Source organism: Oryzias melastigma, linkage group LG1 (genome assembly GCF_002922805.2).
Source record: "Oryzias melastigma strain HK-1 linkage group LG1, ASM292280v2, whole genome shotgun sequence".
Classification (NCBI taxonomy): domain Eukaryota; kingdom Metazoa; phylum Chordata; class Actinopteri; order Beloniformes; family Adrianichthyidae; genus Oryzias; species Oryzias melastigma.
In genome coordinates this window covers 28,441,990-28,466,306 of record NC_050512.1, presented here as the reverse complement: position 1 = coordinate 28,466,306, position 24,317 = coordinate 28,441,990, and the positions used below count along the sequence as shown (strand labels likewise).

The 24,317-nt window shown below is 40.9% G+C and overlaps 1 protein-coding gene across 1 annotated transcript; it reads right to left on the bottom strand.

Annotated features, from left to right (window-relative positions):
- Nucleotides 1-605: 605 nt before the first annotated feature.
- LOC112157484 (E3 SUMO-protein ligase CBX4) lies at nucleotides 606-6,752 on the bottom strand. The gene is made up of 5 exons (XM_024290240.2): nucleotides 6,411-6,752; nucleotides 6,289-6,332; nucleotides 5,925-5,990; nucleotides 5,067-5,133; nucleotides 606-2,292 (listed from the first exon to the last, which is right to left on the bottom strand). Exons 1-5 carry the CDS (start codon nucleotides 6,477-6,479, stop codon nucleotides 991-993), a joined length of 1,548 nt encoding a protein of 515 aa, XP_024146008.1. The 5' UTR covers nucleotides 6,480-6,752; the 3' UTR covers nucleotides 606-990.
- Between the last annotated feature and the right edge of the window lie 17,565 nt (nucleotides 6,753-24,317).

The window sequence follows — 24,317 nt, the reverse complement described above, 5'->3', positions numbered from 1 at the left end:
ATAGTTTTTGAAAGCAAAAATAAAGCTTTGAAAGCAAATATTGCATATTTTCATGTGGATATTACAACATTTTATGATAATATTTTACTCTGTTTGCAATTTAAAAAATGTTGATCTCAAACTGAGACTTTGGGCACAAAAACTACTCCGTACTTGTTCACTGCCAAAGAAATACAATAAAAAACGAGTAACATTCCTGACAGTTCTGCCTCCTTTACAGCCGTAAAATGCTTTAGTGGAAGTACCCCAACCTAACCTTACTGGTGCGTCAGTTTTGAGGAAAGTGGATGCATCAGAATGGAGCTTGTGGCTTGCCGTAGTAGATTCTGTGTAACACGAATATTCCAGCAGATATTCCGCTTTTCTCCTTCAAAATCTGCTGGAATATTTGTGTTAACGGTTGAAAAGTTACAGTAAGCTAATGATTTAGCATTCAAGAGTCACCGGCTCCTTTCTTGAACCACAAATAGAGCAAAGGACAGAATTAGCCGGCGCCGTCATGACAACCTTTCAACAGATTATTATGGGAGCTGGCCTCTTCCTTTTTAGATGCTCAGCATTTCTGCCAGATCTCCTTTCTCAGAGGTAAGAAGCACGTCGACAAGTCATTTGCCAAGCGTTTTAATGTTGCAAAAGGGTTCGCTTTCGTAACAGACGCGAAGCCTTTAGGACATTAAGCATCTATTGCAGCCGACGTGGTGAACTTTACACTTTCCTGAACCACAGAGAGGAGGACAGCAGCAATCAACAAATCTTTCGTGAAAACATTTTACTGCTTATCCAACATCCTCCTAAACATGCTCACTCACAGGAAGCTTCCTCCTTTTATTTACAAAAAGTTAAGTGCAACTTTCTTTAAAGTTTAAAGATGAAGTACAGGAGGAACTTTTAGGTAGAAATATGAAAATCTGAACTGTACAAAACTGAAAACATCAAGAGTTTATTTGTACATTCAAGCATTGAAGAATACAAATATAGAGATATTCTCTGCTATGTCGTGACGTATTCCTTGAACGTGACGGTCAGGCAGTTGGCCGTGATGTCCGTGATGATTATATTCCCCAGGAACGGCTGGAACGACGGGAACGCGTCCTCCTTTTTGGGTTCGTGCTCAGGCTCCGACTCGGCCTTCTCCGGAGTGGAGTCGGGTTGAGTCGGAGTTTCTGTCCGGCCGTCGGCCGAAGGCCTGGACTTGACGATCCTCAAGTCGATGGGTTCCTCCTGGTCTGCGTAGGTCCGGTCCGGGGAAGAGGCGGCGCAGGGAGTGCTGATGCTCCGGCAGGTGAGGAAGCGCTTGGCGGAGCTGTGGTCGTCCTTATCGGCGTCGGAGAGGTGTCGCTTTAGGTGACAGCTTCCCCTCGTGTCCAGCGGCGAGGAGGGGGCTGTCCCTTCCACAGGCAGGGCGAGCAGATTAGGCTTGCCTGTCAGTTGTAAAGGATGATCCCGTGGAAGCTCCTCCTGACCTCTGACCCCATCAGGCTTATCCTGCTCCGTCAGGGCGAGCTGGATTTGAGCAGACGGCTCCTTTTCTTTGGGGCTCTGTGGTTTGAATCCCGAGCAGAGGACCACGGGTTTGTCTTTGGGCTGTTTTGGGAACCCGTTCATGAGGCCCAGCTTCTTGACGAGCTTCATCTTCTCCAGGTGCTTCTCCATCCCCCCCTCCAGCCCCTCCGCCGGCTTCCCGGCCCCCTCACAGTCCCCGTTTTTGATCTTCGCCGTCTGCATGCCGTTCTCCATGTACTTGCTCATGACGATGACGATGCGGCCGTTCTTGTTTTTGTTCTTGACGATCTTCAGCTTGCCGCCGCCGTTTGGCGAAGACTCGTCCTTCGACTTCACCTTTTCCGACTCCTTGTGTCCGTTGAGGTCGGCGGGAAGTTTCTTCAGCTCCATGGTTATATCCTTCACTTTGGTCAGACAGCCAGAGTCTTTGTCCCGGACCCACTTCTGCTGCAGCACGGGGGGCAGGTTGTACCCCTTGCTGGTCAGCTCTGGAGCTTTGACCTCCAGCGGCTTGGCGAACACCGGCTCGTGGATCTTCAGGTCCGGCTGGTAGTGGTGGTGCTTCTTGCTGTTGAGCTGGTAGTAGAACTTCTTGCCGTTGGTCTGCTGCTCTGCCTCCCGGCACAGCGGCTGGTACTGGTGGTGGTGCTTCTTGCTGTTGAGCTGGTACTGCTGCTGCGCCGGGGGGAGGAGCGTCTGGATGGGGCCGGACTTCTGACGACCGTCGTCCTCCAGGGACGCCTCATGAAGGTCCGCCAGGACGTTGGACCTCCTGGCAAAAGACGGGACCTGCGAAGAGGAGAACAGGGAGAGATCAGACATTTGGACGATGGATGCTCTCCAGGTATAAGAAGAGAACACGCTATACGCCGTTTCGTGAAGGCGATTGGTGTTCACTCTAGGGCTGCCACGATTGGTCAAGCATGCTTTAATACTATAGTGATTCTCCTGCTTCTTTTTTGGCACGTAAAAACTTAATCACACTTTCAGTTATTTCAACTGTCTTGGTATCAAAACGTTCAGCTTGTTAAGGATATTACTGCTTGTATTTTTAGTATTCATAAATTCTATAGTTTTTAAAATATTAAGCAAAATATGCCCCTTAGGAAATGAATGAAAAGTCAAATTTCAAAAATGTAAGTAGGTTAGTTATATTCACGGGTTTTGTTTTCATCTTTTATAGTAATTAAAAAAAAATGGAAGTTAGCTAACATTTTAGCAACATGCTAACGTTTTTGGCTAAATTGTTATCTACTGAGGTTTTATAGGATAATTTAGAGTTTAGCTTCTATCTTAGCAACAAGCTAACGTTTTTACTAATTTAGTTTACTGATGAATTTGAGGCTATTTTGGAGTTTAGCTACTATTTAAGCAATGTGCTAGATTTTTGGCTAATTTGGCCTCTACTGAGGTTTGTTTATGCTAATTTTGAGTTTAGTTAATATTTTAGTAACATGTTAACATTTTTGGCTAATTTGTTGTTTACTGTTTTTTTGGCTAATTTAGGGTCTAGCTTATATTTTAGCAACAAGCTAACGTTTTTACTAATTTAGTTTACCGAGGAGTTTGAGGCTATTTTGGAGTTAGCTAGAATTAAAGTGATGTGCTAGTTTTTTTGGCTAATTTGTTATCTACTGAGGTTTTTTTAATGCTAATTTGGAGTTAAGCTAATATTTAAGCAACATGCCAATGTTTTTGGCAAATTTGTTATCTACTATTTTTTTTCTTTTGACTGATTTAATGTTTGGCTTCGATTTTAGCAACAGGCTAGCATTTTGCTTACTGAGGAATTTTGGAGTTTAGCTTGTATTTAAGAAATGTGCTAGCTTTTTTGGGTAATTTGACATTTAATAAACTAAGATTTTTTGGGCTAATTAGGAGTTCAGCTCATATTTAAACAACACACAAAATATTTTTGCAAAATTGGCATGTATTAGGGATTTTTAAGCAATTTTACTACAAAATGTTAAGAAATTTAGGTCAAATTCAGCGCTTTTTCATAGTTCCTTATTGTCATTTACAGCCTTTTAGCAAATTTAACATTTTTGCAAATAGCTTTAGCATTTTCAGTACATCTCTTCAGCAATTAAAGTCCATCTTCGAAAAAAAGATTCAGCATCTTCAGCGAGTACTTTCTAGTGTAATAAACTATCATCTTCATTGTCTTTATTTTTAATTAGTTTAACATTAATGATGGTTAAGACGTGTGTTTCACATCCACTGTTGCACACGACCCGATTAGTTGACTAATCATAAAAGTAATCAATAATTAGTTGACTATTAAAATAATCATTTTTGGCAGCCCAAGTTCACACCAGACAAGCAAGGAGGGGCTTTGTGACGGTGCAGCATCGTCAGCTGATCGCTGCACTCACACAAACGTAAACACACCATTCTATTAATGTACCTGCGTTCCTCTCTATCCCTGTTTCTCTGCAGGATGCCAACACTTAATCCATACATTTACATATAGTCGATCATCATTAGTGTCTTCTGTTTTATTCGTTTACAGGAAGTTGGCGTCCAATCCTGCCGGTCACATGACCCACCGGACACTATCTTTGTGTTTTATTTTTAAGGTGGAACGTGTAATTCCTATATCCAACAGATGATGTTATTGAATTGGTCTGAGGAAATGTTTTTGTTTAAGTATTATTTGTGAAAGTCATTGAAAAACTGTTGCAACAGGAAGTGATGATTGATTGGACCGCCCACTAGGAGGGTCATTCTGTGTACAAAAGGAAGTGATGCAGGACATCTTTGTTGGAGCTGTTTTCTGATGATGTGGCCTGGGCGAGCAATTGATGTGCTCTTTCTCCTTTAATAAAAGAAGAAATCTGACATTCCTGACATTCCTGGAGGAACTCACAACATACTTGGTGTCAGAAGTGGGATTTGAACCTTCGCCTCATAACGAGACTTTGCTTTTCTACTGTTTACTAGCACTTGTCCACCACCTACAACTGAAGTGTGAAATGTCAAAGTGGTGCAAATCTTGCTCCAGGTTTTGTCTTTCACAGCTCTATTCCTATAATTCCAGATGGGCAAAAACTTGGAATTATTCAGTTCTTTTGAAACAGAAGAATGCTACATCACTACCAAATCTGAGTCTCTGATTGGTCAAAATTAAGCTTCAAGTCAATCAGTCAAAAGTCCAGCTGGTTGAGCTTCTAGTGTGTGTTCAATGACTGTACGTAGAGAATGGACTTAAAAACTTGAGACCATTGACTGTCTATGATAACTGGACACAGTAACCCCCCCCCCTTCAGGATCCAAACAGGAAGTACCTGCTGGTCCCAGAAAGCCAAAATACCATTTATTGGTCAAAATTAAGCTTAAAGCCAATTAATATCATCTGGTTCCAACATGGCGGAAAAATGGCCCCTGAATTGAGTTCATTTCATTGAAACCGCAGGTAAGACATTTTCTGTGGGTGATGTCACAGGTGGGGGGATGGGGGGCTCTGCCTTTTAAGCCCTTGATTGATGCAACAATTTATCTGAAAGTTACACAACCCCGACCGTCTCCCCTGGATTATCCCGGAGTTTTCGCCAATCCCTCACCTGCAGCAGGAGGTGTTTGGGTTTGGGGCCCCTCTTGCGGTATCCCATCAGCTGCTCCTGACGTTCCCTGCAGGAGAGGAAGACAGCAGCGAATCAGAGTGGCACTATGGCAACACACTTCCTGTTGCATCCTCTCCACACCCCCCCAATCCTTCACAGCAGCTGAAAATGAGTCGGAGGCTGCCACCCTCCCCGAGTTTCCTCTGAGGCGGTAACTCAACACCGCGGACAGACAGCACTGATGTCAGACTCCTCCCCCCACCTGCCCGCCTCCCCTCACATCTAATTACAGTGACGACTCGGTGTATTTTCATAGCTCGGCGTTCAGACGATTCGGCTCCCCCCGGGGAGACTCGCAATTAGTTTCAATAAACCCCCCCCCTCCCCTCAGAGAGGGACAGAGATAATTGCGAAAACAGAAACAGAGAGTTTGCTGGTGTTTTTGCAGCGACCTGCAGCTTAAAGGTGGTGCCGGTGGGGGTCTCGAGAAAAACCAGTGACAGTTTAAACACATTTGAGAAATTCAATTACGCCGCCCTGCAGCAATTACCCCAGAACTCGCAGCGGTTCAGCTTCTATAACCTGGATGAGGGGCTGGGGGGGGCCGTCCCAGCTGTCACCAGGTAACCAAAGCCCTGTTTTTGTTTCCAGACTTCGTCACCGGTCATTTCGCCTGTTTGTTGTCCTCTGGCGCTTCCATTACGTCACGACTGAGCTCGGGAGCAGAATCTGACACCAATCTGCCCCGTCACATGATCTGCAGAAAGTTTCTGCTGGAAAGGAAGTCTCCTTTGCAAACGTGGTGGCTAAAAACTTAAAATGTTTTTTTTTTTTTAAATGCAGGGATGTTGATCTTACCGGTCCTGGAAAGCATCCAGCAGCCTTGGATCCAGGATGTTTTCCTCTGGTTCCCATGTGTTGTATCTGTGCACAGAGAAGAAGCAATGATGACATGGTTTACCCCCCCAAAATGAAACTTTCATGTGGCGCATTAAGGAGGGAGTGGGGGGCAGCTTCCACCCCCCCGACACACAACCTCCAATTATAGACGTGTCCTCCTTGAATTGGCAGCTCGGCAGAATCGCAAACATCGTAAAACCGCATCCATCACACCGAGAGCGAGCACGCGCCACACAGAGCGAGCGAGCGAGAGCGCGCGCGCGCCCACAACAATGCTGACATTCCCTCGCGCACGCGTGTTGCGAGTGTCACCAGGACTCACCTCGGGGACCATCCTCTCCACTTGACCAGGTACTCGACCCTCCCCTGCGGAAGACAAACGCGTTACTGGAAGGCGCGTGCTGGGGCGCACGCGGGCAGGAGATGTCAGTGAGTGTGACCGACCTTCCTGCTGCGCTTCTTCTCGATGCTCTCCACCGCAAAGACGTGCTCTCCCGCGGCGGGTAGCTCCATTTTTTCCTCCCCTGTGTGTATTTATTTATTTGTATTTATCTGTTACTCCAGCTCGGCTCCCGTCGTGTCCTCCGTTCTGCCTCCTCCTCCTCCTCCGCTGCAGAAACTCGAGCCCTCCACCTCGCGACGTCCCCGCTGCTCCTCTCGCTGCTCCCCTTTTGACGGAGTCGCTCAGCAAAGCGAGTTGGAGCTGCAGCCAGAAAACACTTCATGCAAATAACCGTCGGTGTGACGTCGTACGAAGGGGGAGGTCTCGGGGGCGGGGCTGGCTCTCGTGCTGCTTTCAAGGCTGTCAGAGAAAACGGAATCACGACTTTCAAAGGGAATTCCAGTTGCTGCACTTAGACGTATAGACCCACTCCGATGAAAACTGTATTTTTAACACGTTCTTGTACCACTTTTCCAATAATGAAGGACATATAAAGACATTTAAGCTCAAATTAGTGGGCTGAGTATCGATTATCATTTCCAAAAACGATTTGATTCTCAAAATCCTTTAATTCAATTCAATTTTGAATTTACACAGTTTACACATTTGGACATGTTTGTTTAGAAATACAATAATTTACTAAATTGCATACAGTGTTACATGGTTTCTCAAAAGGAGAAGTTCTAACAAAAATGTTCAGATTATTAACATTGTAAACATTGTTCTGCTTCTCCTGGAGGACGTTTCAGTTTGGACCACATGTTCTCGGCTCCGCCTCATTTCAATGCATCCACTTGCAGACAAATAGATCCATGTATGTCTTCATTAGCTTGGGGTTGTGAGGGGCAGTGAGCTTGTGGGAGACTGTAAACAAAGGGATGATGGGAAATGAGAGCAGGCTTACTCTGTGCCAACTCAGGTGAATTTCTGATCAACTTTGCCGCTCTACAGGAACTATGTCTTTAAAAATGTCAAGTTTTTTTTCTTTTGATAAAGAAAAACTGAATGATCATAGTTAAAAGACCATGGGAATGCTTTAAAAAGAGATCAGGAGATGATTGGAGCGGGACTTTAAAACTCAGAATTTTCAAACCCATTATACGCTTATGGACAACAAAACCAGTCAGTTTGCAACTTAATCTACTTAAATATTTGCACGTAATAATCTCTATGAAGTTACACTGGCCTTGGTAACATGAGTTTAAGCAGCCACTTCCAATGAAAAGTCTATGTAAATACATGTAAACATGTCTATATTTGCGTTTTAGGCTATTCCCGTTCAAACTCTCATATTTAGGTGTTGCTATGCAATATTCTACAACCATTTTTGGGCTCTAAGTACAAAACATGCAGCCTTTGAAAGTTAAACCAGGTGGAACTTTGACCAATCAGGGACTCAGATGTGGTAATGACGTGTGATGGCCTCCCGGGAGTCTCAATCGTTTGAAAATTAATATTTCTGGTTTGTACCCAGTTGGAATTATATGACATCAAGGCCAAATACGTATTCTATCCCTTCAGCTTCTCACCAAAATAGCTAGCACGTAACTGAATTTAGCCTAAAAAAACTGAAAAAATCCTAAATTTGCCAAAAAATAGCATGTCGCTGAAATATTAATTAAACCCCCAAAAATACCCCAAAAAACCTTAATAAATGCTAAAATAGTCCAAAAAGCTAGCAGAATGCCATTATAACTTTCAACTTTACTTTGACTCCATTTAATATAAAGTAACGATTAATCGACTATTAAATTAGTCGTCGACTATTTTAATAGTTAAGTCGTCGATTAGTCGACTAATCGTGGTAGCCCTAGTTCTAATACAAGAATAAACTCCTATATCTATGAAATGTTACAGGTAGATATATGAACATGGCGTCTTGGCAAAGGTGTTCATTCCCCCAAGCAGCTTCTATGTTCACATGTGCATAAAGTGATTGCGTAAACAAGCACCCGCCTTGTGTAAACATTTGAGAAAGAACGAACTTCTGTCAGAAGCTCAACGTTTTTCAGCAGGGTTCTGCGATCGCCTCAAGAACAAACGAGAAATTTCCTCAGTTTTCCGCCATCAATCAACAATGGCTTTAGACTCTGAGGTTTAGAGGGAGGCCGGGGTGCAAAGGTAGAACAGGCCCGTGTGTTGATGTGTCCTTGGGCAAGACACTGAATCCCATTGAATCCTGGTTCACTGAGCCGCCATCAGTGTGTGAATGTGTGTGGATGGATGAATGGGTCTGTGACTGTATGAGGAGTCTGTTTTGGATCTTCAGAGAACCTACAAATATACACCATTTACCATTTATGACAAAGTGGAGGAAGTCATAGACTAAATAAACGAACAGACTTTTAGAGTCCTCCAAACCAAACAGCTCAAGAACAGTGTGGAGATCTTTACGAGTTTCCATCACTGAGAAGCTACAGGCATCATGTCTTCATCTGGCACTATCTTTGTTGAGTTGAGGGGCCTCTGGTCACATGCAAGATGGCGGCAGAAAAAATCTCTAGTCGGTTGTGGAAATTTCCCAAACTTTAGGAAACCATTTTTAAAAAATGTTATTTGAAAAACTCTTCAGAACTATCAGCCTTTTAAGCCTTTAAAATGCTGACAAGACGATATTGATTTAATTATTTATGAGCGACTTACACTGAGCTCTTTGAGAACCTCCACACTGCAACAAAAACAACAAAATCTTGCGAGAACCAGCTTGTATTTTAATGTTACCTCAGCAGAGAGATAAGGAATATACTCTCCATCACACTCATTTTGACAGGTGACCTTTGACCCTATATTTAAAACTGATATAAAACTGTTACATCATCTTGTCAAAATGAATGTGATGGAAAATATCCCTCATCTCTCTGTCGGCCTCACGGTTTTAGTTGTTATGAGACATGGACTACTTAGTTTTGGGAACTGAATCAAAACTTTGGGTCATATTGCTGCCAGTATCAGTATACAGTTGCAGTGCTTAATAATATGATAATTAATTAAATAATGTGAATTTTACCATTTTATTACAACAAGAGACATATTAATATTCAGGTGGAGTTTTTTTTTCTGAGTCATACTCTTAAAAAAGTGAAAATTTGTTCCAATACAATCTTTGGATATATTACGATAATCTTGTAGTGATCGCCTATTCAAATGTATAGTAAATATCGTCTAACCTACTTCAGAGTATACAAAATAACTTTAGGAGTTCAAGTATTTTTAAACTTCTTGTTCTTATCTATGCACACGGCTATAGGAACATGACTTTCTCACCATTCATTTCAGTCAAACAACGACTTTAAAGAGATCATCATATCATCTGCAAACATTATAACAACAGCTTTGCTTTGGTGATTATTGAAAATTGTAATTGGATCACTGTGAAACTAATGCAAATTAAATTATAGTATAAAATAACTCTAAATTGATAACCGAATTATAATATCTATGCAAAAAATAGTTAAATAAAACACAGTGGGATTAAATAAATGTAGCTCCTCCCTGATCTGATTGTTTGATACTTAAATAGTTTTGTTAGTTTTTGCTGCTGTCAGTTCCGATAATCTTCTATATTTTAAATGTCAATTTTAAAATAAAAACAAATCAACTTTATTTATAAAGCGCTTTAACACAGCCAAACTGCTACAAAGCGCTGTACATTAATAGATAAAATATAAGCATAAAACAACTAAAAACCAAACGGTAAAACTTGATCCTTGTTTTACTTGATTTATCTGCTGCTTTTGGCACAGAAGATCATGAAATCCTGCTGTCAAGGCTCCAAAATGTGGTGGTGGTTGGTGGCCTGGTTTAAATACCTGGCAGACCGAACCGTGAGCGTGAGTCTTTCTAAATTTACCTCAGACACTGCTCTACTGTCCTTTGGGGTCCCACAGGGCTCAACTTTAGGACCCCTTCTGTTTTCCCTTTATCTTCTTCCCCTGGGGTCTACAGAGTGTCCTTTCATTTTTATGCTGACAATAGCCAGATTTACCTCCCAATTAACAAGAATGGCTCCTCCCTTAAACAGGTAATGTCATGCCTACATGAAATCTTGAGTTTTAATGAGAAGAAAACTGAGGTAAGTCACTAGCAACCGATGTGACCCCTCTACTCTGTCACAAATTTGGGTTTTAGTGATTTTAAGATTGACCGCCACATCTCTTCTGTGGTGAAGCAGAAATTCTTCCATCTGAGGCGGTGAAACCATTTTTAACTCTGCAGGACTTAACCGATCTATCCATATTATTAGGAGCTCTCTATACCATAAAACTGCTCATGCGCAAAGCAGCGCCGTTTTTATATCACTTCTCAATCCTGTCAACGAAGAACTGCGAAATCCGAGTTTAACGGAGTCCCTGAACGCAGCATCCCTCGCTCGCGTGGATGGACGTGAAGCCGGACAACCGCTGCTTATAATGCTGATTTGTTTGATTTCAGACCGTGTCAGCACGAATGAGCCCCCACTAGCCCGTGTTTAGCGGCTTGGCAGGCCTGCAGGTTAATCCCGCGCGCCGTTGCGTCACATCCACAGACTGCGGTTCGGTTTAATCCGCTCAGCACGCGCAGACCCATCGAATGTGGGCTATTTTAGGAGGCAGACGCTCTAAATATGAGTTCACTGTTCAGCTGAGGGTAACAACACGGCCCCCTCCCCCTGCATGAGGGCGAGGAGCGGGCCCGGCCGCCACCCAAGGCCAGGGCCGGAGTGACATTGATGGATCACCGCCCCCGCAGAGGCCTTCTCTGCCGCGCGCGCAGCACGCTGACCTCCACGTCCGAGTCAAGGTCACACAAAGCGACTGCATCCACGCCGCTCCAAGACTCCAGCGGCGCGTCAAACCGAATCCAAGGAAGCTGGTTCGGTTCCATGACGCGCGCCAAGCAGCTGGTACCGATGGGAAGGCCAAAATGCGCACTCCTCCTAAACCAGAACCAACCCGGTCCAAAACAGTCGGAGAACCAAATATGCATCATATCTTTACCCGGATGCTTAAACAGTTTTGGAGTTTATTTTTACAGCTTCAGTTCACGCGCAAACGTGTGCGTGTTTGTTGAAAATGGTCGTTTGCGCGGTTCTCCAGAGCGGACCAAATAAAATACAGCAGAGAAAGGGTTAACGCAGAGCTCCCGCGGCTCGGCCTATTGCAGAGAGGCACGACTGTCTTTCCTTATAAGGTAAAGAGCGCAAATCAGCGGGAAATGTCACATGAAGTGACCGCGCGCGGACCTCCGCGGCCCCCCTGCTCCACAGACAAGCTGAAATCCTCACGCACGGCATCCATCATTCTTATTTGTTCTAGGAGCGAGCAGAAAACCGCTCGCGCACAGCTGTTCTGGCGCGTGCGCAGCTTCAAATTCATCTGCGTCACGCAGAAATTCGGGAGGATGAGGAGGTCAGGATGATGGCTCGATGCACGCGCATGTGATCTGGCGTGACACGCGCTCACACGACGAGGGAAAGCAGGCACGTGTGGAATGTGACGCCGCACGTGCACAGGTTATTTACCTGAGCTGGGAGGGAGGGGGACGAACCCCCGCGCGCGCGCACGGTCCGCTTTAAACGCGCGCAGTCAGCGGAGTGCGCAGCGGCCGGTTCGCCTCCAGGAAAATTCTTTCCGTCGAAAATCATAAATAAATATTCATAAAGAGCCCGACCAACTGGTCCGGTTTCTCAGCTTCTAATTAATTTTCTAAATTCTCCTGAAACTCGCGCGCGCTCACGCCCAAAAGCGCACCAATCAAAAACTTTATCTCCCCCAAAGTCGCTCAAGTGAGTAAATATTTTTCTCACGAATTCTCCACTTGTTACTCTTGTTCAGCCACCCTGAAACGCGCGCGCCTCCTCCTTTCACAAGCATCTCATCGGAGCGTGGAAACTTGTCGGACGAGACAAGAGTTTGTCGAAGCTTCTCATCTGTGATCAAATGAACCCAGGTTAGAGGTAAAACGAGCAGCCTTTCAGTCCTTAGAACACATTTATGAGCAAAAACTGCGGGAGTTTGTGGATTCAAATGTTGCAGGTCAAATGAGGCCAATCCAGGAGGGATGGATGACAGTAAATCAGCCTGAAATCCATTTATTTCTTAATAGTTGGAGGGGAACATTTCCAGACATGCGCAGTTTTGTCTGCTGTTTAAGGATATTTACAAATCCTGTCCTTTAGGGCAAGAAATTGTAAAAATTAAACCCTCTTTTTGATCAAACTTTCTCTTTAAACGTCTTGAGATGGAGTTGAATTAGTAAAAACCTTTAGACTCCACTATAAGACGGGTTTAAATATTTCCAGACATGAAAGAAAACATGTATGTCTTTGCTTTCAATTAATCTTTTGGAGCAGAAGTGTTTGGATATTAAAAAAGGTTAATAAAAGTCGTGTTTTCTGACTGAAGCTGAAAAGACACATTCAGAAGCTTTTAATGTGAAAGGACACTTCACATTTAACGCAAGGACACAACACAGTTTTACAGATCATTCACTGCAATCATTTTAATATGTTTGTACATAAAACATTTTTTTAAATAATGGCTCTGATTTGTTTTACACCAGTTTCCTTTATTTCACATCATTTGATTTTTAGACTCCTGAGGTCAAACACCTCAAAGGTCAATCGGATTCTTTCTTTTTCTTTGTTGAAGTGACTTTTTTACACATTAAATAATATACAATAAGATGACTTTTTTGAATTTCGAAGAAAAATGTAAGAATTTTTCATCTAACTTGATGATGGAGGATCTGTTTTCAGTTATTTTCCCTCAGTCAGGAGTCCGTCTGTTAACTTTGTGCAGCCGTAGCAATAAACAGGCGGACATCTTTCAATGAGCCCCATAAATCAGCAGAGCAAACATCTAATTATATAAACTAGTTTTGCAACTCGACTCCTCCCAGATTCGTTCCATTTATTCCTACAGTAATATTTTTTTATTTTTGTTTCCCATTAACCCGATAAGTCGTTCTAACAGTTTCCTCCCTCTATTCGTTCTCACTCTCATTCTTTAAAAAAATAAAGAAAAAAAACGGTTCTATTTCATTTTGAGACTAAAACCTTTGAGTTCTGGGTGGTGGTTCTACAGATTTGAATAGAGTTCACCCATATAGGGCTGGGGGACAGGTGGGGGCGGGGTCTACATCCAAGACGAGCCAGAGACGTGGTCCACGACCAAGAACAGGAGCACAGACGATCCAGCTGGAATCTGAAATCTCTCCCGTTCCCCCAGAGAGGAGTCGGTAAGAGAAACAACACGTGAATCACACTGCACCAAACAGAAGCACAGAGAACTAAGTATGATTGTTACATTTCCATCAAGTCCTACAAAGTTGGATAAGTTTACAACAACTCTCAGGGGAATTTTTTGATTATTTACTGATGTTCAAACAGACCCAAATGGTCTGACATGTGACCTTAAAAGATGATTGAGACTCAATTTTCAAGGGTTTTTTGAAAATTATGATTATGCATTTTTAGCCAAAATAAAAGAACCTGCGTCGTTTTCTAGGACAAAGTTTCTACAGAGCGGGATTGTCGGAACAGAGCCTTCCTTCATTTCCCATCATCCCCTTACTTACAATCTCTCACACTAGCTTACGGCCCCTCACAACCCCAACCTCACATTTTTGGTGCAACAAAAATAGCGAGCAATATTGGTGCAAAGACGTTCATGGATCTGCATTGGAATGGAGCTGAGCAGGGAGCTTGTGACCCGCAAATTGTAGATTTTATACTGCATTGTATGTTTTTGTCTGCTTCAGATTTACAATAACATGAATAAAGAAATACTTAGAAATCTTAATTTTCTTTATAAATATCCTCCATCATCAGAAACTTGCTGCAAAATCATAATAAAAACACCCAAAAACAGCATTTTTAATGGAGTGAGTCTCTAAAAATAATATTTGTTCTTCTCAGTACATCTGTGGATCAGCTGTTCATTTAGGAAGAACCGTTAAAGTCTGCTTTAGTTTACTGTAAGGAACTCAGTAAAATGTGTATTTATATCTTCTGACAAATGAAAAAAGTAAAAATCTTTCTTAGAAAAGAAGGCACCTGATTCTAATCATGACTTCTGTTTACAAATGGATCAGTCAGAAGCATTGACTGCAAATAAGAACTGGAGTGAGTGACCCCTCCCCCTCACGTTCCAAACAGGAAGTACTTGCTGGCTCCAAGAAGCTAAAATCCCAATGACTTCTATCGAGAAAAAGTTCTATTTGTCAGAATAACCTTTTTTTTCACAATATTCAAATATCCAAGGTTTAAACTGGCCAATCAGATGCCACTATAAAAGTAGGTGGAGCCTGTTTTTTCCCTCGCGTCCAACAATCAAAACGCTTGACAGATGTTGTGTAGTCCGCTTTCAAGTGGAGTAGACTTCCAACAAACTCCCTCCTGATTGGTGAGATTGGTTGCCATAGAAACGTAGATTCCGACTGACTAATCACAGCTTACTGATGTTACTGGTTCATATCACTAAAAAATTCATTTTCTAAATCTATTCCATTCCTCAGATACAAATGTAAAATATTTTGTTGTATTTCCTCTAAAATATGATCACAAGGACAGTTTCAGATCAGTGGGGCCTGATTTTTTTAGAAGACATGAAACATTTGTCTTTCTTTCATTAATTTCTCAGTCAGGAATCAAAGTTCTTACTTGAACAGGTGTGTAGCCCCGCCTCCCGCCTGACACCTGAAGCTCTCTTCATGTCTGGAGACGGACGGACTTCCCTGTGAAGGAGGTGAAGCTTTCGGCAAGAAATTAAACAAACGAAGCTGATAAATATGACTTTACTCCACAAACAACACACTTCTGCATGTAAACTTTGCAGACAAGTCAAAGTTAAACAGTTAAACAAAAATTAAACAAACTCTGACTTCCTGGTGATACAATCACTGATGTCATCCTGTCTAATATTGAACGGAATTGAGTTTCCTCCTTTAAGAAGTCAAACAGGTAATCTCTCTGCACAAATGAGGAAATCAGTAGGTTTATATGAAATTTAACAGTTGTGTGTGTTCCTGTGCCTGTTAGGCTAATGATATCTAAGATATAATAAAACCTGGAAAGTTTGCAAATGTTTTTATGGAGGAAAATGACTAAACACGTATGAATATTTCGTAAATGTTGGAAGACGGACAGATGGGTGTAACCTTACTCACTCTCTATTAAATATTGCCTGTAAGTTCCTTTTATTAACCTTTTAAAATGTAATTTACAGCATGATACGCGAGTGTATGACTGGGACGGATGGAAGGTTCAAACCGGACAAATATGAGCCGAGAATGTAGCATCAGTTTTTTAAGGCTCTGAAAATGTTTTTGTCTGTAAACCCGTAAACTCCAGAACTTCAGCTTTTGTGCTCCACGTTCTTTAAACATCTTTGACTGTTTCCACAATAAACGAAAGTCCAACAGATTCTGAATCTATTGGAACTAGAAAAGTTCCATTACCTGCGATAATGCTAGTGTGAGTGCTTTAATCTGAAAATGTGACGAGTACTTTAAATACTAAAGGGATTTGCTGAAAATGCTAAAGCTATTTGCAAAATGTTAAATTTGCTAAACGAATTGAATTAAAGAACTATGAAAGAGCGCTGGTTGACCTAAATTTCGAGGGGCTTCTGGTCACACGCAAGACAGCGTCAGGATAAATCTGTAGCCGGAAGCGGAAATCGTAATTTTATAAGGGGAAATTACCTAAACTTTAGAAAACCCTTTCAAAATTATATTTTAAATCCTTTTCAGAACTATCAGCTTTTACGCCGTTGAATGTGAATAAACTGTAACTGTTTTTTTTCTCCCTAAATCAGCTGATCGGAGCGGCGAAAGGTCGTTTTTTTTTCTCCGTGAATCAGCTGTTTTTGTGATGGAGTGTCACAGAGATGAAAAACGTCAAAAAGGCTTGATAAAAGAAAAAAAGGCAGAAAGCTTAAAACGATATATTTGTTGCGGCCGGCTCCGGCAGGGGGAGGGACTTCCGGGTATTAATTTTCGGGCGCCATATTTTTTCTCTGTAGCCAGATTCTCTTGTAAATTTCTGAAAAAATATAGTAAAATTGCTTAAAAATCACTAATACATGAAAATGTTGCAAAAATATTTTGTGTGTTGCTTAAATATGAGCTAAACTACAAATTAGCCCAAAAAAATCCCAGACAACAAAGCTAGCTCGTTGCTTAAATATTAGCTAAACTATGAAAAAGCGCTAAAGTTGACCTCAATTTTTTTTTTACATTTTCTACTAAAATTGCTTAAAAAATCCCTAATAGATGTAAATCTTGCAAAAGTAATTAGTGTGTTGATCAAATATGAACTAAACTCCAAATTAGAGCAAAAGACCTCAGCAGATGTCAAATTAGCCGAAAAAGCTAGCACGTTGCTTAAATACTAGCTAAACTCCAAAATAGCCTCAAATTCCTCAGTAAACTAAATTAGTCAAAAACGTTAGCCTGTTGCTAAAGTAGATGCTAAACACTAAATTAGCCAAAAAGAAAACTGGTTGATAACAAATCAGCCACAAGCGTTAGCACGTTGTTACGCTCAAAATTAGCATAAAAAAACCTCAGTAGATACCAAATTAGCCAACAAGTTAGCACATTTCTTAAATTCTAGCTAAACTCCTAAATAGCCTTGAATTCTCAATAAACTAAATTAGTAAAAACGTTAGCTTGTTGCTAAAATAGAAGCTAAACACTAAATTGGCCTAAAGGAAAAAAATAGTAGATAAAAAAACTAGCCTAAACGCATGTTGTTAAAATGTTAGCTAAACTCAAAATTAGCATAAAAAAACCTCAGTTGACACCAAATTGGCCTAAAAGCATAACAACATTTAGTGTGTTGCTTAAATATGAGCTAAACTCCAAAATAGCCTAAAATTCATCAGTAAACTAAATTAGTCAAAAATGTTAGCATGTTGCTAAAATAGAAGCTAAACTCTAAATTAGCCTATAAAAAACCTTAGTAGATAACAAGTTAGCCAAAAACATTAGCATGTGGCTTAAATATGAGCTAAACTACAAATTAGCCAAAAAAACCTCAGATAACAAAGCTAGCTTGTTGCTTAAATACTAGCCAAACTCCAAAATAGCCTAAAATTCCTCAGTAAACTAAATTAGTTAAAAATGTTTTCATGTGGGCTGCACGGTGGCGCAGTGGTTAGCGCTCTTGCCTCACAGTGAGAAGGCCCCGGTTCGAATCCCGGCTGGGACCTTTCTGTGTGGAGTTTGCATGTTCTCCCCGTGCATGCGTGGGTTTTCACCGGGGACTCCAGCTTCCTCCCACCGTCCAAAAACATGCTTCATAGGTTCATTGGTGACTCTAAATTGTCCCTAGGTGTGAATGTGAGAGTGAATGTGTGTGTGATTGAGGCCCTGCGACAGACTGGCGACCTGTCCAGGGTGTACCCCGCCTTCGCCCATCAGCAGCCGGGATAGGCTCCGGCACCCCCGCGACCCCGTAAGGGAAGAAGCGGTCTGGAAGATGGATGGATGGATGTTTTCATGTTGCTAAAATATTAGCTAAACTCCAATTTTTTTAAAATTTACTTTAAAGATTAAAACACAGCCCGTGAATAGCTATATTTAAAGGTTTGTTGCCAATCTACTTAAAATTTTGAAATTTGAAGACTTTCTCATTCGTTTTTTATGAGTCACATTTTGCTCAATTTTTCAAAAACCAAAAATACAAGCAGTAATGTCCTGAACAAGTTGAATGTTTTGATACCAAGATTGCTGAAATTGCTGAAAGAATCACTATCGTGTGAATATTTACTAAGAATTGACACAATTACCGATAGTTGGCTGTGTAAATGATTAACCCTTTTTTTGACGACCCAAATTCTTCAACCGTTAATGGAGTTCCAGTGGATTCAGAAGTGGAGAAAAGCAGCCTCTCACTAACATGCAACACTGTCTAGCAGTGAAGTGTTTACTCAAATGATGTAAATCAGCTGATTCTGTCACAGAGAAAAGCAGCTTTTTGCCAACGTGCTAAACTTTACCTTCATGTGTTGCCAAGTCAATACAAAAAAACCCTTTTTCCATGTCAGAATCAGCTGATCCACGTTGACCGCATGAACGCTCAAAGATTCAGTGTGTCAAAGAGCTTTAACGCTTCAATAGTTATTGTCGTTCAAAGAGCGTGTGTTGTTTCCTGTTGCTATTAATAGCTCTGGTGTTAAAGGTTAACACCAGTTTTTCAACTGTCTTTGGTTCCAATTACAGGAATGGAAACTGACTCACTTTTGGTGCCCTAGTGGTCACTAGAGGAACTGAAATTTGGTACTCACCAAAGTTATTTTTCCAAACTCCATGTTGCTTCCATGTACACCCTCTAACACTGAAGCTTTAGCGCTTGTGTTAATATTCTTTGAATTAACATATCTCTTCAACAGTTTACATATTAAATCCAATGGATTTTGACTATTGACTGTATATATAGAACTGGAACAAGGAGGTGTGATGTCACCCATAGAAAATACCTTACTCTCGGCTCCAATGAAATAAAGCCGAGTCAGTCGACATTTTCTTGCAATACAGGGGTTGCCATGTTGGAGCCAAATGATTGGTCCGACTCGGTCTGAGTCATGTTTCCATGGCAACGACCGCCGCCAATCAGGAATAAACTTGTTGGAAGTTCACTTAAAAGTGGATCAGGAGAATCTGTCAATCACACGTTGGAGGTGGGAGCCAGGAGACTCCACCTACTTTTATTGAGGCATCTGATTGGCCATTTAATAGCTTTATTAACTTTCGATAAAGAAAGAAATATGAAAAAAAAAAATAGGATTAGCAAAAACATGTTCAAAAAGTTATCATAACAAGAACTTTTATTCTAATAAATGCGTAACAGCTGTTTTTTTCTCTATAGAAGTCTGTGGGATTTTGGCTTTTTGAAGCCAGAAGGTACTTCCTGTCTGGAACCTGAGGGGGGAGGGGTCACTCAGTCCAGTTTGCTTATACAGTCGATACATTTGAAGCTTAGAAAAGCAGTAAAGAAGGGCTGCCATGATTAGCCAACTAATCAACGACTAATCGACTATTAAAATTGTCGATGATTAATAAATAGTCGATTAGTCGTTACTTTATTTTAAATGGAGTCAGAATGTAGTAAAGTTGAAAGTTATAATTGCATTCTGATAGCTTTTTGGACTGTTGGCATTTATTAAGTTTTTAAGGCTATTTTGGAATTTAGCTAATATTTCAGCTACATGCTAGCTGTTTGGCTAATTTAAGATTTTTTTCAGTTTCTTTAGACTAATTTGGAGTCTAGCTAACATTTCATCTGCACAGTAGCTATTTTGGCTAACTTAAGCCCTTTTTTAAAGTTTTTCGGCTGTTTTGGGATTTAGCTAATATTTCAGCTACATGCTAACTATTTTGGCTAACTTTTTTTTTTGTTTTTAGGCTATTTTGGCATTTAACTAATATTTTAGCTGGCTATCAGCATCAGCATTTTCAGCTATCAACTTCAGCGTTTCTAGTTATCAATTTCAGCATCTTCAGCCGTCGTCACTAGCATCTTTGGCAGCCAGAATCAGCTAACAGCCTTTACACTAGCATTATCGCAGGTAATCCTATATATATATAGTTTTTAGTTAGTTTAAAGATGGTTAAGATGAGTGCTTTATATCCAGTTTGTGGATGACCAGGATAAAATAATTGGTTTTTAGTCGACTATTAAAATAATCGTTTCTGACAGCACTACAGTGAAGTGTTGCTTTATTTTTTCTGCTTCAGAATTCGTAACAATCTCATTATTTGTGTAAACAGTAGAGAAGTTACTGTAGGTCTGTGATCTCAGGTGCTAAAGAGTTAAAGTTCTTTTATTGGAGCTAAAGTGCAGATTTTCATAGAGGGAGCACGTCAGGTCACACCCTGCATGGAATCTGTTTTTATGACTCAGAGGTGGAGAACATGGACTGAAGCCATGATTAGGTTAGAATACTAATTTCTGTCAGTTCTAAAATGCAGTGAGGTATCTCGGAGAACGCCCTTAGAAGCGCCACAAAACAGTTTTTAATCATCTGCAGGGACGTCTCACTCTTCCACATTCCACTGATGAAACGGCGGTGGTGTAATGAACTCACGTCTCGACAAATTTGTCTTTGCAGAGGTCACGAAAGCCAAATTTAATCTTCAGAGCTGCTGATTTCCCAAAGCGTGTTGGCGGGGAACAAATGTCTTTACCCTGCCAGAGTGACAGTCAGCTCCAGGGAGTCATGAGGTCCTGAATGTCTTCCTCCTTTGAGCGCCGCTCAGAAGGATGCAGCAGAGCGTGAGGTGAGTCTCCAGAAAAAGAGACTTCCCGTCCTAATATTGACGTTTTTTAATCGGCCTTGTGATGACGTGGTGGTTAATAGGTGACTCATGGGTGGAATGAGTCCCTCTGGAGGCTCCACGGAGGCTTCCTCCTGCTGACGTCAATGATGCAGGCTGCCTTCATCACGAGAGGGAGAACAGGAAAGATGTGCCCCGGCATCGCAGTGACTCACACTCTCATCCAGACGTGTAATTCATGAGGACGGGTGTCTCTTTGGGTGTGTGCGTCAAAGGCAGGTAGCTGCGACAACAACTGACCACAGCGCCCGGTGACTCATTCCTCAAAAGTCTACTTAATTGATTCCGAACGGAAAATGACACGGACCGAGCCTGGGTTTGAACGGCACGCAGGAAAGCCCCGGCCTTTAGTGAACCCTTGAATGTCACACAGTCAACATGTAGGCAGTCTTTCCTCCATGACTAACTGATAGCACGACCGTCTGGTCGGCTTAAAGTCCCACTCCGATCATCTTTTGTTCTGTTGTAGAAGCGTTCCCAATGGACTTTAGTTTTTAGGAAAAATCAAAAAACCTGTTTTTCAACCTTTTTTGAGCCCAGGAACACTTTTTCCTTGACAAAAATTCTGAGAATTATGAGGAGTCTGTATTGAGGTTCAGTCCCTCCACAATCTTGTGACAATTTTTCATAAAAAGCTGAAAGTTGCGTCTGTTTTTACTAAATGTTGTAATAAAGTTGTGATGGTTTTCAATAATAATTTTCAACTAAATTTGTTGAAAATTTGCTCAAGTGGTTGTTTTCCCCTTTATTCATAACTTTATAAATATGCAATTTTAAATGACCTCACCAAAAAAACTAAAACATTCTTTCCAGAGAGTGATTTTTAAAAATATGTTTCTTTAAATGTTTGTGCCAGAGCAACTGTAATGTTTGAACAATTATATGATCACAACCTGCTTGTTTTTCACACACAAAAAACACATTATAGTCATGCTTATGTTCAATTGTAACAACACAAAAAGTGAACATTTTGAAGTTTTTATTATTTTTTATTTAGTCTTCATACAAAATATAATTTTTTGGGTGAAAAATCATTTTATTTTAGTATTTATTGTGCAGAAGTGCATCCGGTATTTTCCTATTTTCCGCTGTTTTCGCTGATTTCACCATCCTGTAAACATTACATCAATGTGACAACCAACTCCGGACTCTCCTACTTGTGAAACAATACGTGTAACACAGTCAGAAGCCTCTAGAAGAGCAAAAGTATCAATACAAGTCTGTGTTTACCGATTGTATGAAGACGAGTCACACAGAAAATGAGTTGTTGTGAATGTAATTCTAAATCCTGGCAGAATGAGAGTTTGTATTCTAGTATTTCTAAGTTGAAGTCCTCGTCTGCCTCTCTCTCTTCTGGCGTTCCACAAGGCTCTATTTTGGGACCTCTATTGTTCATTTTATATCTGCTGCCTTTGCAGCCTATTTTAAGCTATTTTAATGACGTTTCTTACCATTTTTATGCTGATGATGTTCAGCTTTATGTGTCTGTAAACCTCAGGATGTTTTTAAAATACAGATTTTACACAGGTGTCTGGATTCGGATAAGAGTTGGATGAAGCTAAAACGGAGGTCCTCGTTTGTGCTCCTGACAAATCCCTCCCCCAGATAGTCCAGTGGCTCGGTCCACTTGCCTTTTTTGTTAGAAACCTTTTTTAATGTAAATGTTCACGTCTTGTAGTTGTCTACACTGTGCTGTTATATGTTGCATAAGCTCCATACCTCTTTGTTTGCACTGTTTGTTTGCTATGTCTGTATGTTGATTTTGTCTTTACCTGCCTTAGGTCAACAGATGTCATTTAGCTACTGAGCTAATTCTTGCATATTTATCTTCTAGATAAGACATTAATTGATATGCAATGTCCTAATTCAAATCAAATATTTGGATGCATCAGAATGAAGCAGAGCAGGGAGCTTAAAGCGCAACGATTATACTGTAGATTTTACGTAACAACTAGAAGACTTACTAGAATTTGCATGAAGAAATACTGAGAAAGGAAGCTTTAATCTAATTTTCTTTTTATATATGTCCTCTATTATGACAAAAATGCAACAAGAACATATTAACACCAAAGTCAGGATTTTATCAAAAATGTTTTTATGACAATTTGTTTATTTAAAAAAACGTTCCCAGTAGTGTTTTAATTAGGATTATGAAGTTTTTAACCAAAATTCCACAACCTAAATGTTTTAAAAAGTCCTTTTTCATGCTGATCTGAAGCCTCGTTTCCAAAATCTCCTCTGAGGGGGTGTGGCTTTTGGAGCTGAGCTGAGTAGCTCCGCCCCTGATCCCTCGTCTGATTATGATAGATCTGTGTCTCTGTGTGGAAACTGGTTTGCCATTTTCTGAATGTCGAAAAAAAAGAAAAACAAGGAGGATTTTCCCCCCGAGAGTCAGCTACGTACCTTAAGAAGTTAAGAATTACATTATACATTTTTTTTTCTGCTCTAATTCTTTGTTAAATAGCAACGTTTTGGTGCTTCTCCTTACAATTTTTTTGCATTTGCATCAAAGTCATTACTTATAAAAGTTGATTTTAAATCCTATTTTTTCCCAGTTTGGAAGTGCTGGTTGTTGGCCAAAAATGGCCAATAACTAACTAAGCATTACTTGTGTAAACATAGTGTAAATATATTTTCTCCTTTGGGATTTTAGGCAAATTTTGACCAAACCGTGTCTAAATATTGTCCATCATCACAGTAGTTGTTCGGAAATCATTTCCGCTTTCATAGGACTTTATTTTCCTGTTTTAAAAAATGTTTTTTAAGGTATTATAACAGTCAGAGCTCATAAGGACGTTGCCACTAAACGTTGAGAAGTAGATCGTTGATCAAATGATCAAAATTAAGGATTTTTGCATGTTTTGCGGCTTTAACTTTCTGAGCTGGATAACTTAGTACAGGTTTGGCATGCAGGACTCCAGAATCCAGTTGAGAAATCTGACTTTTATCAACACTTTTTGGAAAACAAAGTATAAATTATGACTACATATTTCATTAAGTAAACTTTACTTGCATCATTTCCTATTAACACATTTATTAACTCACTGTTTTAAGTTGATTGAACTAAACTTGTCTAGTTTTATATCTATGTAAAAATAGATTAAGGTAATCTGTTTCTGTTCTCTGTTCGAGTAAACTCAACTAAGAAGAAATACTCGGAAATACAAAAACCAAATGATTCCTTAGTACATTAGTTCTCGTTCATAATAAAAACGCCACACAGACATGTTAAAAACTCAAAAAAACAGGATTTTCATGGGAGGGGGGTTGTAAATTTCAGCAGGAGGGAGGCCGGTGAACTTGGATTTGGCCTCCCTCGTGGTCGGGTTTGATGGAGCGCCGTGTCTTTGTCTGCGGAGCTGCAAGTGTCAGATCTGACAGCATGTGGGGGTTTCAGCGGGTGGTAGGGAGGCTGGAGGAGAGTCGAAGACGGGAGGGGTGGGCTCTTTGAGTGACCCGGTCAACAGGTCACGAAGGTGTGAGCACGTTTGCATTAAAAAAATAATAATAATAATAATACAAAGAACGGATACGGACAAACACTAAGAGGCTGCAAGGAGAATGTCCAGCGTCTGAATATGATACAC